At 38.9% G+C, this 17,580-nt stretch overlaps 1 protein-coding gene across 11 annotated transcripts in view; it reads left to right on the forward strand.

Annotated features, from left to right (window-relative positions):
- RABGAP1L (RAB GTPase activating protein 1 like) overlaps window positions 1-17,580 on the forward strand; it is a 775,464-nt gene that overhangs the window by 751,878 nt on the left and 6,006 nt on the right. For 9 of the 11 annotated variants that reach the window (XM_004372833.3, XM_023728048.1, XM_023728045.1 and 6 more), the window contains 3 exons: window positions 4,751-4,855; window positions 7,927-8,010; window positions 11,757-11,828. In XM_004372833.3, coding sequence (XP_004372890.1) covers window positions 4,751-4,855; window positions 7,927-8,010; window positions 11,757-11,828 — 261 coding nt within the window. Of the gene's footprint in view, window positions 1-4,750; window positions 4,856-7,926; window positions 8,011-11,756; window positions 11,829-13,520; window positions 13,920-17,580 lie in introns of those variants that run through there. The other 2 variants (XM_023728049.1, XM_023728046.1) reach the window with 2 other exon arrangements.

The following is a 17,580-nucleotide window of genomic DNA, read 5'->3' on the forward strand; positions in this document are numbered from 1 at the left end:
AAAAAACCCGTTGCCATCATCATAGCAACCCTAGAGGACAGAGTAGAACTCCCCTTAGAGTTTGCAAGGATCACCTGGTGGATTCTAACTGCCGACCTTTTGGTTAGCAGCCATAGGACTTAACCACTACACCACCAGGGAATGTATAGGAAGACCTTAAATTACTTAACCATCCTTGGTTAAGTAATAATACACATTATAACTTTTTTCCCTAAGTGACCCAAACAGTTAAGCATTGGACTACTAGACAAAAAGGTTGGCCATTCAAACCCACCCAGAGGTGCCTCAGAAGACAGGCTGGCGATCTGCTTCCAAAAGGTCACAGCTTTGAAAAGTCTATGGAGCAGTTCTACTCTGCACACACCTCGATGACAACTAAAAACAATATGTAACTTTTAATAATCAGAAAAAATATGATTTTAAAAATGTTTTCACCACCAAGGGAATCCTTTTTCTGGATCAGTCTAGAATGACTGCAATTATGGGTACTCCTGAAATTACTGATTATTGAGTAACTGGGTACCTCACGTGGGTGGGTGCTGGATAAGTTTTTAAAAGATTCTTTCCTTTCTTCCTTCCCTCCTCCTTTCCTTCCTCCCACTTTCATGCTTCACTTTGTTTCTCTCTTTAAAAAAATGAGTAAGACCTGGCCCTTACCTTTTGAAACTTGTTATCTAGATGAAAGGACAAAAAAAAAACTGCTATTGCATGCATATCCCCTCCTAACTTCCGATTTTGCAGTTTCTGCTTCAGCAGGGCTTATTTGCCTCTCAAAAAGCTGTCCCTGCAGTTTAGGTGCCCTGCCCCTGCAGCCTTCAAAGACGGGCATAGCTGGAGATAAAAAATACCAGCTTTGCCTGCCTTCAGCCAGTTTGCCCAGTACTTTTCCATTCCCGGTTTATCAAAATCAGATGTCTTAATTAAAACAGCGAAACTTTGGCAAACATTATAATCAACCATGAAAGCAGATTGTATTTGAGATAATATGTAAAGCAAACAAACACTAATTAGGTAATTAGGGTTTTTTTTTTAATAAGTTATTCCTTACCCTTGTCATTTTAGTGCTGGCTTCCAGCTTCCTGGGCACCAAAAGCTCTTCAGTTTTTCTCTGTGCCAGAAGCCTTTTCTTTTGACAACTCACCCTCTCTCAGACTCCTTAAATAGGACTTCTCAGGGATTCAAAATGAGAAAAGATGCAGCATCACCACTTCAGTCTCTCTTGCTACCTGCCTTCAGCTCTCTTCCTGTCCTTCCCTGTTCCCTAGGAGCAAGAAATAAGAGATACAGCTAGTACTTTCTCACCGAAGGCTGTGTCTAGGTTCCCTCTAACCATAACAAGTTCAGTACTGGACCAGAATTTACATGTAATAGATGGCAAATTACTTGATTTTGTTTTAAATTGAACAATTGGCTTGGCCAATTCTTTCAGAAATCATTTCTGAAAAGCTTTGACCCCTAACATGAGATGAGCCTTGGATCAGGTGGTCGGTTCTTTCATGATTAAAAACCGCATGCTGCAGTGCGTGTTTCTCTCAGAATCACACTCAGAAGCCTTAGCTGGCAATTACAAGTTTCAGAATCAATCAGACATTATAAGATGTTGGTAAGTGATTAGGAGAAGCAATAATGACAATGTTCAAATCAGTCTTATTATCAAAATACAGTGAAGGTTTTACAATTTGGGTTCAGAGAGAGAATTTGAGTATCTGTCTGTTCAGTATTATATTCCTAGACCTTCACTGAACATTAATGACGATTTCTACTTACAAAAAAAAAAAAATCCCACTTGCCATGGAGTCGATTCCGACTCATAGGGACCCTATAGGACAGAGTAGAACTGCCCCATAGAGTTTCCACGGCTGTAATCTTAATCAAAGCAGACTGCCACATCTTTCTCCCACAGAGCGGCTGGTGGGTTCAAACCGCTGACCTTGTGGTTGGCAACCAAGTGCTTTAACCACTGTGCCACCAGGGCTCCTGATTTCTACTTTAGTGAAGTATAATTGCTAACTATACAAAGATCCAGAAGACCGTTTTTAATGAACTAAGTTATTTCAGATCTAGCCCTATTTTGATGAGCAGAACATCACTTCTGCTTCACTATTTAACAGAGAGGGAGACCTTCTGGATAAAGCTTCTTGGGAAACTGTGGGCCTCCTCTCATACGGGACCCACAGCAATTGCTATAGATGTCGGATCTGATAACTACAGAAAGAAGAATGATATTGCTTTCCGTTGGACCTAGTGAAAACTGTCTAGGAGAAAATGTGTAAATGAAAACAATACGTCATCTCAGCATAAATTTTTATGTTTATGAAAAGTTTCACTGAAATTCAAAAGTTTACAAAAAACTAAAATTTTTGGTGAGTTTCTCTACAAGAAGCTGCACTTACAAAACAGATTTATTTCATAGCGTCATGATACATACTTTTAAAGGACTCTCTTCACAAAACAAATTGCTGGGTGTGCTGTAAGAGGATTCATTGCATTCTTATTTAGTAGCAGGGCTGTTGCTCAGATGAAAGAGCATTCTAGGGTAGGACTTTAACCACAGTTACAGTTGATAGGCAGCCCTAAGACCATCCTGGAGCCCTGGTGGTACAGTAGTTAAGCGCTTGGCTGCTAACCAAAAGATTGGCTGTTCGAATCCACCAGTTGCTCTGCAGGAGAAAAACGTGGCAGTCTGCTGCCATAAAGACTACAGCCTTGGAAACCCTATAGGGGCAGTTCTACTCTGTCCTATAGGGTCACTATGAGTTGGAATCAACTTGACAGTGATGGGTTTCGTTTTTTTGGCAAGAGCTCCAACAGAGACTTGGGAGGTACTCCTGCTTTGTAGGTAACTTCAGTTGTCTGACTTGCAGTTCTAGGATTTTCAGTTTTGGGCTCCCATAATCTACATTAAATATCTTAAAATTTATGAAAACTTAACTTGCAACATAAGTGTTGCATTTTTTGAGATCAGTCTCTAATTTTAGTATGTTCTTTTTGCTGTGTAGTTTCCCCCTTCCCTAAAATCTAATACAGCACAATAAATTTCAGTGTCTTTAAAAGGGTCTTTTTCACCTTAACTCTCCAACAGTTCCAAAATATCTGATAACAGAGCTATAACCACTGGGATATGGGACATCAGGAGCTCTAAGACAGTGAGAACAGAAAAGCTGGAGCGCAGTTTCTCTGCCAGTACCCAGCATACTGCTGGCCAGGCCATCTGGACGTGTGGGGGATATGGCGAAATACAGACAGAAGGCAACCTGGCCAGTTTTCACAATTCCTTGGATAATGTTGTGCTGCCGTCAGCCAGGGGTAGCTTCTTCAAATAGCTGCTTCTCTTCCGCATCTGTGGCTTTCTCTGCTGAACTCATCATGCTGTCTCCACGTCCACTCCACGCAGTCTGCTTCTGCAGTGACTTCAGAGAGCTACATCCATTCACTCCCCAAATACAGGAGTGTCCACTCTGTGCCAGGCACTACGCTTGGTGCTGGGGATATAGTGATGAGCAAAAGAGCCTTGGTCCTTGCCTCCTGGAGTTTGCAGTCTAGTGGGCAAGACAAATCAATTACACATGTAATTTGTCATTACAGATGGTGCTAAGTGCTATCAAGGAAAATATGACTTAAACAAGGGAACTAATTTAGATGAGAGTGAGTGGGGCAGGGCTTAGGGAATGCTGCTCTGACGAAGTGAACTTGAAGCTAAGATATAAAGGATGAGGTGAGAGGCCTAAACTGTGAAATACACACAGGTTGTTGTTGTTTGTTGCCGTCAAGCCGGTTCTGACTCATAGCCACCCTGCATACAATAGAACCAAACACTGCCCAGTCCTGCACCATTCTCACGATCGTTGCTATGTTTGAGCCCATTGTTGCAGCTACTGTGTCAGTCTATCTCATTGAGGGTCTTCTTCTTTTTCACTGATCCTCTACTTTATCAAGCATGATGTCCTTCTCCAGGGACTGGTCCCTCCTGATAACATGTCCAAAGTACGTGAGACATAGTGAAGTTAAATATACAGACAGTGCTTTCATCATTAATTCTGTCTCTGCATTTAAGTTAAAACCAGAGTACTCTCTCTGGCCATTCTAGAAATACAGTCTTTTCTGTCTGGATTCATGATCCATACTTCAGGTTTTCTCACGGCCATCTGTGCCACTGGTTTCTGCTCTTAGTTTTTCCTCACTGTACTTGCTGTCCTGTGTGAGTGGCTTGTGGGTCAGTTTACCTCAGCTGGTCTATGAATTTTCTCACCTAACTGTTGTCCATTAATCAGCTTGTCTACTTAGACTCTCTGAATCCACCCCCATGCACCACTGTCCAGAAGCTTCTATATGAGGTTCTACTCATTCATCAGATCCATCTACATAGCCTCAGAGTGAATGCTGTTGTGATATCTGAGGGAAATGTATAAGAGGCATTTAGAAAGAGCAGGGGCTTTGATGTCATTCAAATTTATACTCAGATCACAGCTCTGATATTAGATATGTGACCCCAGGCAGGTTATTTAATCTCTCCAAACGTCATTTTTGTTATCTGTAAAATAATTATTCTTGTGAGGATTAGAGATAATCTATGCAAAGTGCCTGGTATAGTTGGCATTCAATGAAAGCGGTCACCCCCTGGGCGAGCTAGGAGGGAAAAGAATGGCTTACGGTAATATTGGAACAATAACTGAAGCCTGTGATTGGTTTGGAGAAAGTATATATATACTTTCTTCACCCTGTTTAGGCTGTGTCATGCCCTCTTTTGCAGGCAGAAGACAAGGCAGATGTATTGAATAAGGAACTCCTCCTGACCAAACAGAGGCTGGTGGAGACTGAGGAAGAAAAGAGGAAGCAAGAGGAAGAAACTGCCCAGGTAAAAGGCAACTGTGGGCTTTTCTTTACACAGGTATATTGATAGGGAGAGAGGATTAATATCATAAAATAAACAAGAAGTAAAATAATTTATTCTAAACCAAGGGTAAGTGGAAGCAGTAAATGTTAGTAGCAATGAGACTTGACAACTTCTCTTGAAGGGTGTTAGAAGAGGAGGCAGCCTTTCTACCCTTGAACAGCTCTTAGGAGTTTGCTTTAGCTGAGATGTCTAGCAAGAGTGTTGAGTTTTCTCTAAGTTTAGTAACTTAGAATTATGATCCAAGAGCTTTGACAAGTCTGCGAATTTCATGTTGTATCTCCAAGATTATTGACTTCTCTGAAGTAGTTTATGAGGACTGTTAAGCTCAAAGCCTACGGAGATCTCTGCTGGGAGTTGCCAGATAGCCTCTGCCTCAATCAGTCACGCTTAATTTTCCTGGCTTGTGCCTTGGAAGAAGCACCAATGTTCCTGGCAGAGCACTCAAACCTTCTATTCCCTGGGAGTATAAAAAGAAACCGTTTGGGAACCAGCCTTGAAGCTAGCACCCGACAGTCTGCATATGAATTTCGAGGCTAATCAGCTGGAAGATACACCATTACAAAGGACTGTAGAATAGTGATAGGAGGGGCCTCTCAGCCCAAGCGGTTGGAACTTTCTGTTTGTCTAAGAAGAACAGGTGGCTTCACCAATGTTCTCCATCCCTGTCAGCACCAGCTAGGGGGCTGACACAGATTAGATTTTCTTCAAAACCGAGTGAAGGCCACTGCCAAGAGCTTATTTGAATTTTACTAATGTAACTAATAAAGTGAAGAACCTTCTTAAATCATGATTATTAACTCATTTATTTTAATGAGTTTTATTCTGAGACATCAGTAATACTAAATGTATAACAGAGAACAAAGCATTTCAAAGGTCCATATCCAAGAAACCAGAAAATGTTCCAATAAACTTAAACGTGAAGGAGGGATGTGTCATTTAGCACCTTCCATGGATTATACAAAGTATTTAGTGATTTTTTTCTCCCATTAGAAAATGATGAACTGAATCATTGGCATTTACTATATGGCCCAATATTTTTTTTTACCAACTCAAAATTTTTCAGGGGTTGACTAGCTAGTTTTTTGATTATCTAGGCCTCTTGGTGGTTTTTATTTTGTTTTGTTTTTCTTTACCTCTTTACTTCTTTGGGCTACATCAGGACTTTAGGTGGAGATCAAAGCTCTTATCAAATGAATGTTAGTTACCCATGCTCTACCTGCTCCATGGTTCCACAGACATATAGTTGCCCTTGAGTACTGATACCTAAAATGGGAAGGAATGGGACATTTGCTGAACACTTACTAGTACCTGGCAAAAACGATCCAAAAAGCTTTGCATTCTCCGTATACATATATCCTCCATTATTATGCCCTTATGAGGCAGGAATTCTCATTTGTCAGATGAGGAAACTATGGCTTAAATAAATTAAATGAGACCTGCTCAAAGTCTCTCAGCTAGCTAAGCCTGTCCTGAAGTCAATGGGGGCATTATTACAAGAAAGTTATTGTTTATGTCAAATTATGTAAACTAGAGAATAGAGACTATATAAATATAAGCAACTAAGTTTGAATAAGTATAACCTACCAATTGCTTTTAGAATGTAGCAGATATAAAGATATTTTAGAAATCTCCTAATGATAAAGAACTCAATTATAAATTATAGTAACTTATGAATTAGCAAGTAGAGAGTACACCCTGTTAATAATTTAGGATGCTGAGATGTAGAATTCATCTGTTTATTCTGATTATGTACTTAAAGGTTAAGCAGAGTTAGTTTTTGTTTGATTGATTATTTGTTCAAAAATTTGGAGGAATTGAATTCTTTCCTTTTTATCTGCTGGCGCCTGAGTTTTTTCATCACCGTAACCTTCCCTTGTACCTAGAATTCTAGAGGTGCTGGGCCACAAAAATAGCTGTGGTTCTGCGTATGCACTTATAATTTAACATTTAATGGCCATAACAAGTACCTGCATTATGTGTAACCTTAGCTTCTTTTAAAGTCACTCTCTTTGGACCCTGAATCTCCTGTCCTTACCAAGAGCTCTTGTCTTCACCTTCTTCTGACTCCAGTCCTCAAAGCCTCTTTTTCTTACCTTAGGAGAAGTAACAGCAGCGGCAGTAGCAGACTATGAATAAAAAGGCCTACATTTTTCTTTTCTAGTAGTTGATAATATAACATCTAGAGTAACAAATGTAGCATGCAAGTTGCCTTGATGTTTTTAGATTCCTATAAGGATAAAGATTCAATGAATACTTAATAATATGTTAATAAGATAAATACTTAGCATAAGCAGTTTTATAATAAGATTCCATATGTCTTATAATTGTCAGAGAAAAAAGAGTAAGATTTCTGCATCTTTGGAAATGATTAGGTTTTTCAAATTATCAGGATGTAACTTCGTTGGGGAAATTCTATATAGTTATCCAAAAAAAAACCTAAACCCATCACTGTCGAGTCAGTTCCAACTCATAGCGACCCTATAGGACAGACTAGAATTGCCCTGGAGGGTTTCCAAGGCTGTATAAATCTTTACGGGAGCAGACTGCTATATCTTTCTCCCTCAGAGCGGCTGGTGAGTTTGAACCGCTGACCTTTTGGTTAGCAGCCTAGCACTTAAACCACTGCGCCACCAGGGCTTCTTCTATACAGTTATAGTTGTTAACATTGTCGTTGACTATGAATCATGCAGACTTGAATATATATGTTTGTCAAAATTTATTAAAATTTTGGCTGACAGATATTAGACAGCCCCATAAAACAAAAAGGGACTAATGGGGCACAACAGCCCAGGGATAAGGACTGGAAAGCAGGAGGGGACAGGAAAGCTGGTAATAGGGAACCCAAGATCGAGAAGGAAGAGTGTTGACATGTCGTGGGGTTGTTAACCAATGTCATAAAACAGTATGTGTACTAACAGTTTAATGGAAAACTGTTTGTTCTGTAAACCTTCATCTAAAGTACAATAGAAAAAAAAAATTAAAAAATTAAATTTTGGCTGAATCCTGATGTTTCTCATTCTCACTCTTTCTAGCTAAAAGAAGTCTTCAGGAAACAGCTGGAGAAGGCAGAATATGAAATAAAGAAAACTACAGCTATCATTGCTGAGTATAAACAGGTAATATGCCACTGTGGTTTTTGTTGCTATAGAAGTTATTTTTTTTGTTTTTATTTTTCTTTGAGGAAGAGACATTTTTATGATTAGAATTTCCAGAACAGTGAAATAGATTCATTAAATTTGGTGGCTCACTCTTCCCTCTGAGACAGACAGTGATTGGACATCCTTGCTTTTAACTGGGAGGTCTAATTGATCAAAGCAATTGTTGGTTGTTTACAATGTTTGGTAGATTTGAAGGGACTGGAGACTTCTTATTGCCACTGAGATCCTGTCTCTGTCCTGATCAGAAGTTAATTTCCAATAGATCACAATAGTACGATTTACCTCTTTGCCAAGGAGTAAAGTTTACTGACTATATTAATAGCTAAGGGATCAATTTATCCTTTGCGGTCTCAGTACAGACTGTAGAGCCCTCTTTCCCACATGGCTGTGTGGTGCTACCCACTGCAAGCACCACTAGCAGGAAACTTTCTATCATACACTGGACAATGCCCTTCAAAGGAGAGCTCTGGGTCCTTCAGGATGTTTCCCCCCTGCCCCCAATTGCAGGGTTTTTTTGTTTTAATTTTATTATGCTTTAGGTGAAAGTTTATAACACAAATTAGTTTCTTATTAAAGAATTTATACACAAATTGTTTTGTGAGGATGTTTCTCACCCTATCTCCAGCGTGGTCCCAGAAAGCTCTCATCCCAGCTCCAATGGTAAGGAATCCTGCCATCCCTGAGAGACCCTTGAGTGATCAACTTCCAGGTTTCTAGAATTAACAGCACCCTACACCATCTTCTGATCCAAGGATTTCCCTTGGGTCTCCTGCCTCATATAGGAGTTTGAAGTCTGATGCTCACTGTTTTGTTGTTGTTGTTTTAAATGTTTTTCTTCCTTGCAATTAAATTTATGTTCACTGTAGAAAATTACCTGTTACCTATTGCTGTGGAGTTGATTCTGACTCAGAGTGACCCCACAGAGTAGAACTGCTCCATAGGGTTTCCAAAGCTGTAACCTTTATGGAAGCAGATTGCCACATCTTTCTCCCCCGGAGCAGCTCGTGGGTTCAAACCACCGACCTTTAGGTTAGCAGCAGAGTACTTAACCATTGTGCCACCAGGGCTCCTTGTAGAAAATTAGAAAAGTGTAAAAAAACACAAAGAAAACAAGCCTCCCTTAATCTTGCCAACTAGAGGTAATATATTGAATATACACTGTTGCTATATACTGTATTTTTACACAAATAATGCGCGCCTTCTACATTTGTTTGCCAACCGTGCCCTCGCCCTGCAAGGTATTTTCATAAGCATGTGATGCTAATTTTTTTTACAGCAACATGTAAAAAAAAATTGGCACAGCAGCACTTACGACAATATCTCACAACGGGAGGGTGCGTGGCAAACAAACACAGAAGGCACATGTTGTTTGTGTAAAAATATGGTAAATAAAAATGTCAGTTATTGTTTATGCTATTTTTTGGAACTAACTTTAGTTCACTTCATATATTATCAACATTTTTTCATAAGGGTTCCTCACCTTCGTGAAAGATTGCTTAAAAATAAGGCTCCAGAGCTGTTTCACTCTTTTATAATAATTAACAAATGTTTATTTAATGCCTACTACGTGCAAGGCTTGATACTTTGGACAACAAAAAGATGAAGTAGTTTGAGTCAATTTCTCTCCTCTAGAAGCTGATACTGTAATGGGGAGATAACACCTTGCATAATAAGCGGAAAGGGAACTTAGTAGTTGTGGGAAATGAGGAGACCCTGGAGAAGGGATGACTTCAGCTGTGATCAAGGCTAGATGAGATTTGGATAGATGGAGATGGAGAAGGAGATGAGGAGATGATGGAAGAAGGGCAACAGCATGTGTAAAAGGCAAGGAGGTAGGTTAATAATCAGAAACAAGTTTGTTTTGGCAAGAGTTTCGAGTACAGAAGAGAAGAAAAGGTGAGTTGGGGCCCAGATCGAGAAAGGTCTTCAGAGCTAGGCTGAGAAGTTTGGATTTTATTCTGTAAGGCTGTAGGAATTGCTCAGCAGGAGAGTGGCATGGTTGGAGACATAGTATTGGCATTAATCTGTCCCGTTGAGGATTGTGGAACCAAGTGGAGAGATCCATGGGCAAGGACATGGACCAGACCAGTAAGAGGCCAACACCAGCGTCCAGGTGAGAAGAAATAAGGCTCTGAACTAAAGTAAATTACAGTGAATATGGAGAAGAGGGAGAAGCAGAAGGTGGTCATTTCTTGCTAGACAAGGGAAATCACTGAAAGTGACCTTGAGGTTTTGAATTTGGGTAAGTAGGAGAAGGAATGGTTAGACATTAACCAACACAAGGAAAGTTAAAGACATGCGCTTTGTGCAAATGCATTTTTTCTTCATTGTCACATTAGGCCATGGTTGGCCACCGTATGTGGCACTCTTCAAATAGTAATCCTTGGGACTATTCTTGAATATTACCTGGCAAACACTTCAAGTAGTGTAAAAGGCAACAGACCCATCTGTTTGACGATAATTAGAATTTAAAGTTTAATCTAAATGCATTTTACAGTTGGAGTTGGCTATTATTGGCTGTATTTCAGACTGGTTTGGTTTATTTTAAAAGGGTATATGTTCGAAAAAGCTAGTAGAGAGATTGCTTCTTTTTACAGTTCTATTAAATTAATTAATTAATAATTTACAGTCCTATCAATTGTTCCCCAGGTTTGGATCTGGAGAAATTGGTGACTGAACTCAACAAATGGGCTCTGGTTTCTAGAGCTATTTTTGAGTATACTGGAATTTTTTTTTTTTAGTCTATTTTGATAATAGAAGTAGACTACATAAGATTTTAGCCCAATTTGCCCTTTTAAAATTTGCCATTCCCTAACCATTTTTCTTTAGTTTTTCTAAAATAAATGATTCCTATTTCAGTCAGTAGACTTGAACGTTCAATATTTTTTAAACGGAAATTTGTTTTTCTGCTTTGAAATCACTTATTTTTGACCTGTTCCTAGTACTTGTTAGTACCTTATTTCAGAACCAATAATAATAATAATAATAGACCTTGTTTCCTGAGCACTTACTATGGACCAGGAACAGTACTTATCTTTTACATAATATTTTTCACTTGGTTGTCACAGCACAACACTTTTCACACATGAGGGAACTAAGGCTTAGAAAAATTAATGAATTTGCCCAAGGTCACACAGCTAGAAAATAGTAGAAGCTGGACCAGTTTTAAACTCCAGCACCTAAGCTTTGAATTTATATGCTATGCTGCCAGACAACGTGGTAATAGTTTCAGTCTGTGTTATGTTTTAACCATTTTAACTTTGTTTGATTCACACTACTGCTTCTTAAGGAAACTTCTGTGACCATAGACAAGAAACGTATCTGGTTCAGAATTCTTTTCATTAGATCCCCAGTATAGTACCTTGCACAAAGCAGATACTCAGCGAAGATTCTATAGATAGATTCCAAGGTGAGACCAGGAATTTATTGGAACTGGTCACGAAACTGGACAGAAGGAAACCAAATCTATCCTGTATCTCTTTCTATCAATTGACATAGAGATGTGCTTTACCATGGAACCCTCTGGGCTTCTGTTGCTCATTGCAGATGTGACTGGCATTTTCACTGCTGCTCATTTGCAAAACTTGTTCAATGATCCAAGATGCTAGACTAATATATATGAGTTGATAAACAGTTATGAGCACATGCTGCAAGAATCGTTCTATTTTCTAGTAATGGAACTCTCTTTTCTTTCTTTCCCTTAGATCTGTTCTCAGTTAAGTACTAGGCTGGAGAAACAGCAGGCAGCCAGCAAGGAAGAGCTGGAAGTGGTAAAGGTAAGGAAGAGTGAGATAGCTCTGTGATATAATATCTCCCCAATTCACACAGACTTAGTGAGTACCTGATTGGAAGATCCTATTACATGCTGCTTCCACATTAGTAGTATAGTTTATAGACATCATGTTCTCCATCTGCCTGGGGAATAGTGTACCTCTGTTCTAACATGAGTGTGGCCCTCTTCTCTCCCAGCTGAAAGGCTATGTGCTCATAAAGTGGGATGGGCTGTCAGAGGCAGGTAGTAGGAAGGTGTGTTAGGAATCAACTGTGGTCATAAGAGGCCTTGAAGTCATGTCACTTTGTTCTATTCTTTGATATGGAAACCTGGGAGCCCGCAGCATCCTACATCTAGCTGTCCCTGAATTGATGTGGCTTCAATTTAGGATTCAGTAGAATCATCCCATCACTCACTTGAACAGTAAACAGCATGAGGAACTTAGAACTTGGCTGGGAAACTTGAATTTAGTAACTGACTGATTTCTTCCACCAAATTATAAGAGGAGGTTTGTTTTGAAAGAGACCTTGTAGCATTTATTTATATGCTGCCCCCTGGTGGTAAATCTTATGTTGATGCTTTATTTGCAAGGATTGCTTATTCTGTAGAATCAGCGGTAAACCAAATGGATCAGTATTATTCTTAGGAGGCAGTGTTGGCACAGTCACCTCTTGGGATGAGTATTACAGATGCCTGACATCTTTCTATTTGAGTATATTTTGTTTTCATACTAGTAAATAAATGTGCCCCAGGCAATTTAGCATATCATTTGAAAATTTGGACAATTTATTTAACTTCTCTGAACTTAATTTTCTCTTCTGTAAAATAGAGATATTGCCAGCCTCATAAGATCAATTTGAAGATTAAATGATATCAGGTATATGGGTAGTCCCCAACTTATGACGGGGTTCTGTTCTGATGACTCTGTCGTAAGTTGGTTCTGATGTAAGTCGAATACCTTTTTTTTTTTTTGGTTATTATTGCCTTTTATCATCAGTATTTTTATATATCCCATCTTTATTTGTCTTTGGGGTTTGGCATGAGAATGACAACCTCAGCACATTTTGCATTGCAACACTGTTTGTAGTACATATTACTAACGATGAGATGTACAAAAAAAGGACAGTCTTAAGTGCAGTTTGTGGTAACTCGAACACATTGTAAGTCAAGGACTACCTGTATTACATGGGGTCTCTGTAAGTCGGAATCAACTTGATGGCAACTGCTTAATTTAGTACCTAGCACATAATAAATGTTCAATAAATATTATCCATTTTTATAAGCTATAATCTGAAAGCCTGAGGTATGGGAACTGAAAATATGAACCTTGTTCTGACCTTATATCCAAAAAATGCACCTTTTTTCTTATTTAATGTTTTAAAGCCTCAGATTATTAGTGAGTATGGGAATGTTGGGCTCCTTCCCCAAACCTGCTAAAATTTTTGCTTCATGCCTTTCCTTTCTGGTCTACTTTGCCCCTCTTTCTACTCATCATTTATCATTCTTTGTGCATTGTAGAACACAGAGACCAAGACTCAGCTGATAGTGTTTTGGTATAAAGGTATTAGTTATCCTCAACTAAAATCTTTATGGAAATAAAAATGAAACAAGGATTGTTATCAATCACTATAAAGGTTTTATTGAGCATCTACTATTTGCATAGCCGTTAGACTGCCTTTTTTTTTTTTTTTTACAGAAATTACATGTGACAAGGAGCTTAGAATTTTCCTACAGGAGCAGGTTGTACATCATGGGCACATGAAACATTTAGAAAACAGTTCAAGAGCATGTAAGTGAGTGCTGAGTTGGATGACACTGACAGAATTGTAGAGAAAGCAAAATCAGAGCGACAGGTCAAAGAAGGCTTTATGGAGGAGGTGGGACTAAAGCTGCTTCTTGAACTATGGGTAGAATTTGTATAGAGAGAAAGAATTTGTTTAGAGAGGAAGAACATTCTGGAAGAAACAGCATGAGTAAAGACCCAGAAATAGGAATGAGCATATCATTATGTCATTAAGGAGACTGATGTGATTAGAGTGTGTGTTAAGGAATAGAGGAAAATATTGGATAAGTAGGTGGGACTACCTAATGAAAAGCCATGATGTTGAGGAAGAGGAGTTTGAACTAATGTTCTAGTTGGAATAAAGAATAAGAAAAACAAATAACATTTATTAAGCACTTATTATGTGCTAGGCACCATTCTAAGACTTTACAAATATTATCCCATTTGACTCTCAAAACTGTCCTAGAAAATCCTGTTGGTCTTGTTGTGGAGTCGATTCTGACTTATGGTGACTCCATGTGTGCAGAGTAGAACTACTGCTTAGGGTTTTCAAGGCTGTGACCTTTTGGAAGCAGATCACAAGGCCTTTCTTCTGAGGCATCTCTGGGTGGATTTGAACTGCCAGCCTTTTGATTAGTAGTCCACCTCTTAACCATTTGCACCATCTAGGGGTTCCACCCAAGAAAATAGACAGTATTATATTTTCTTTTTATTGATGATGAGCCCAAAACAGGTAATTAATTTGCTCAAGATTACATAGCTTGTTAGCAGTAGAGTCAGGATTGAACCCAGGGAGTCACACTCTAAAGTCCTTACTCTTTATATTTATATAGATATATATATATATATGTATAAAATTAAAATATGTATTGTGTTTTCAGTGAAAGTTTACACAGCAAATTAGGTTCCTGTTTAACAGTTTCTGCACAATTTGTTCAGTGACATTGGTTACATTTTTCCCAGTGTGTCAACCTTTTCATTATTTCTGTTCTGGTTGTTCCATTTCCAGTAATCTAGTTTCCCTGCTCCCTTGCCTTCTTATCTGCTTTTGAGTAGATGTTGACCATTTGGTCTCATACAGATGATTTTTTAGAGGAGCACAGTACTCATGGATGTTAGTGTTTATTTTTTGCACCAATCTGTTATTTAGCTAAAAGATGACCTCATGGAATAGTTTTGCTTCAAGTTTTAACCTTTGTGCCCAGCAGTACATATAGCAACCATGAACTTTTTCAGCCTCTGGGGTTTATTGGGAAGTTGCTGTACCACTGACAGTCTTGCTGCCACAAGGCAGGAGCCTTAATGACTGTTTGAAACCAAAGAAATGGGCATATGCTGCAAATAACTGTTTTTACTGGGTATTGTACGAGGTGTCAACATTTTTGGTAGGAAAAATAGAAATTTTGAAAATTTTTATTCGTTACACATATATACCAATAGGCCCCCATGGGGACTCTGAGGTATAATTGTACTGAAATATACCAGTAAACACTTAGGGCAGGCTTGTGGGAGGGGCAAGAAAAAAAATCCATACTACCTACAAAAAATTCAGATACACTCAATGATTCAGCATGCTTCCATTAATGAAAACACATGGTATCAACAAAAAATTCAAAGCAGAAAATAACTGGGCCACCAAAGGGTTAAAGAGTATCTCAGGATGATAGTCTTGGGGGAGTCCTCCAGTCTCAACCAGTCTCTACTGGTCCAGTAAGTTCTGGACTTTTTAAGAATTTTAGTTCTGTTTCACGTCTTGCTCCCATTTTATCAGGATCCATCTATTGTGTTCCTGATCAGAATGGACAGTAGTGGTAGCCAGACACCATCTAGTTCTTCTGGTCTCAGGGTAGATGAGGTCCTGGTTCATGTAGACTGTTAGTCCTATGGACTAGTTTCTTCTCTGAGTCTTTGGTTTCTTTCTTTCTCTTTTACTCTGGATGCGTAGAGACCAATAGTTGTATCTTAGATGGCCACTTGCAAGCCTCTAAGACCCCAGATGCTGCTCACCAAGGTAGGATGTAGAACATAAACCTTAGGTACTATATTATGCCAGTTGATTGAGTTTTCCCATAAGATTATGGTCCTAAGCCTTCAGATCCCATAAACCAATCCTGCAAGGTGTTCGATTAGCGTAAGAAGTATCCATGTTTGTGCCCCCTATGTGCTTTATTGTATATATGAATATATATGGATGCATACACTTACATATATATACACCTGCATGTAGATACATCTATATATGCCTATATATATACACATATACATACTTACACATTTGTATGCATACATACATACACATGTCATTGCACAGTGGTATATGTCGTAGCATTTAGCCAAAACATCCTTTTTTCTTGCATGCTTCTTAGTGACATCATTTACCTTGGTCAGGTTGTACACATTTCACCCACATTTGGTGTTAAATTTCCCCTAAAGTCCATACTCTTCACTGTTACACTGTACTGCCTCCTCTCTCTCCAGGGCTACTTCTTCTTCATCTCTTGCTTGTTATAATGCGATCAGCTTCAAACAGTTTTTCCAGCTTCCTATATCATCACCCTCCAGTTCATCCTCCATACTTTAATCAGAATGAGCATTGCCAAGCATAAATTTTATTCTATTATGTGTATCTGTTTAGAATTAGATTGGCCACCTGTCATAGAAACCCGAAATAGTATTGGCTTAAACACAAAAGGGGTTTATTATCTCATGTAAAACAAGTCCAGGACTAGAAAGGTAGATCCTTGATGTTGTCAGTGACCCAAGCTCATCAGTTATCAGTGACCCACATCCTCAACTAACCAGAGCTTCTACCATCACACCCATGCTCTAGGGCAAAATTTTAGGCCAGAAGGAAGTAGAAGGGACAAGGGCCTACCTCCACTTGGGTGAGCTGTCTCTAAGCAACCTTCTTAGAAGTCCCATACCATACTTTGCTTACATATCAGAACTTGATTGTTACCTGCCTTTTATCTGAAAATGTCTCTCTCTTTTTTTTTTTCTGCCAGCCCAAATAAAATCAGGGTTCTCTTACTAAAGAAGAAGGAAAAACTATGTTTGGTGGGAACCAGCAATCTGCCACACTTTATTACTTCAGCATGTCTGCCCCAGCTGCAGCTCCTTGAGGCTTACTGCTCTATGTCAAGCATGTAGCACAGGGCTTGTGGAGAGAGTGAATGAATTTTCTATAGGATACAATCAGGATTTAGTAGTGTGGTATTTAAGGATCTTTACAACCTGGCCACCAAGGAGTCTGATCTCATGTCTTACCCCTGTCTGTTGCATCTCTTACTCTCTGCCTGAGCCATTTCAAACTCCTTGCAGTTGTGAAGGCTTTCTGTTTTTGCACACAGTGCTCCCTCTGCTGAAATGTTCTCCTCCATCTTGTGAGATCTATTACTTCATATTCTTCAACCTAATAAGGCTTTTTACCCAGGTTGGTAAACTTTTAATCATTTAAGACTCAGATCAAAAGACTTCTAGAGCCATGGAGGCCAGATGAACCCCTGAAACTATTACCCTGAGATAATTTTTAAACCTCAAACCAAAATTATCCCCTGAAGTCTTCTTAAATCCAAACAATAGTTTAGCTTAACTAGTAAAGAATGTCTGCCTTGAGCATTATATTCTTTTAAGATCTACATGGGATCAAATTGACAACAGCAACTTGAAAGATTAGATAGGAAACTTAGGGGACAGTGAGTTTATGTTAATGGGGGAGAAACTACTCAGAAAGGGAGAATAAGAATGGTTGGACAACTCAAAGAATGTAATCTGTGTTACTGAATTGTACGTGTAGAAGTTGTTGAATTCGTGTATGTTTTGCTGTGTATATTCTCAACAACAACAACAAAGATTATCTATATATATATTTTTTAAAGCCATTTCTTTAACGTTTTATCCAGTCATTCCTTCAAAAGGTGTTTACTGTGTGTCTATTTTGTGCCAGTATTGGGCTAATTATTCTTTTGGGCTC

Source organism: Trichechus manatus, unplaced genomic scaffold, assembly GCF_000243295.1.
Source record: "Trichechus manatus latirostris isolate Lorelei unplaced genomic scaffold, TriManLat1.0 scaffold00021, whole genome shotgun sequence".
NCBI lineage: Eukaryota > Metazoa > Chordata > Mammalia > Sirenia > Trichechidae > Trichechus > Trichechus manatus.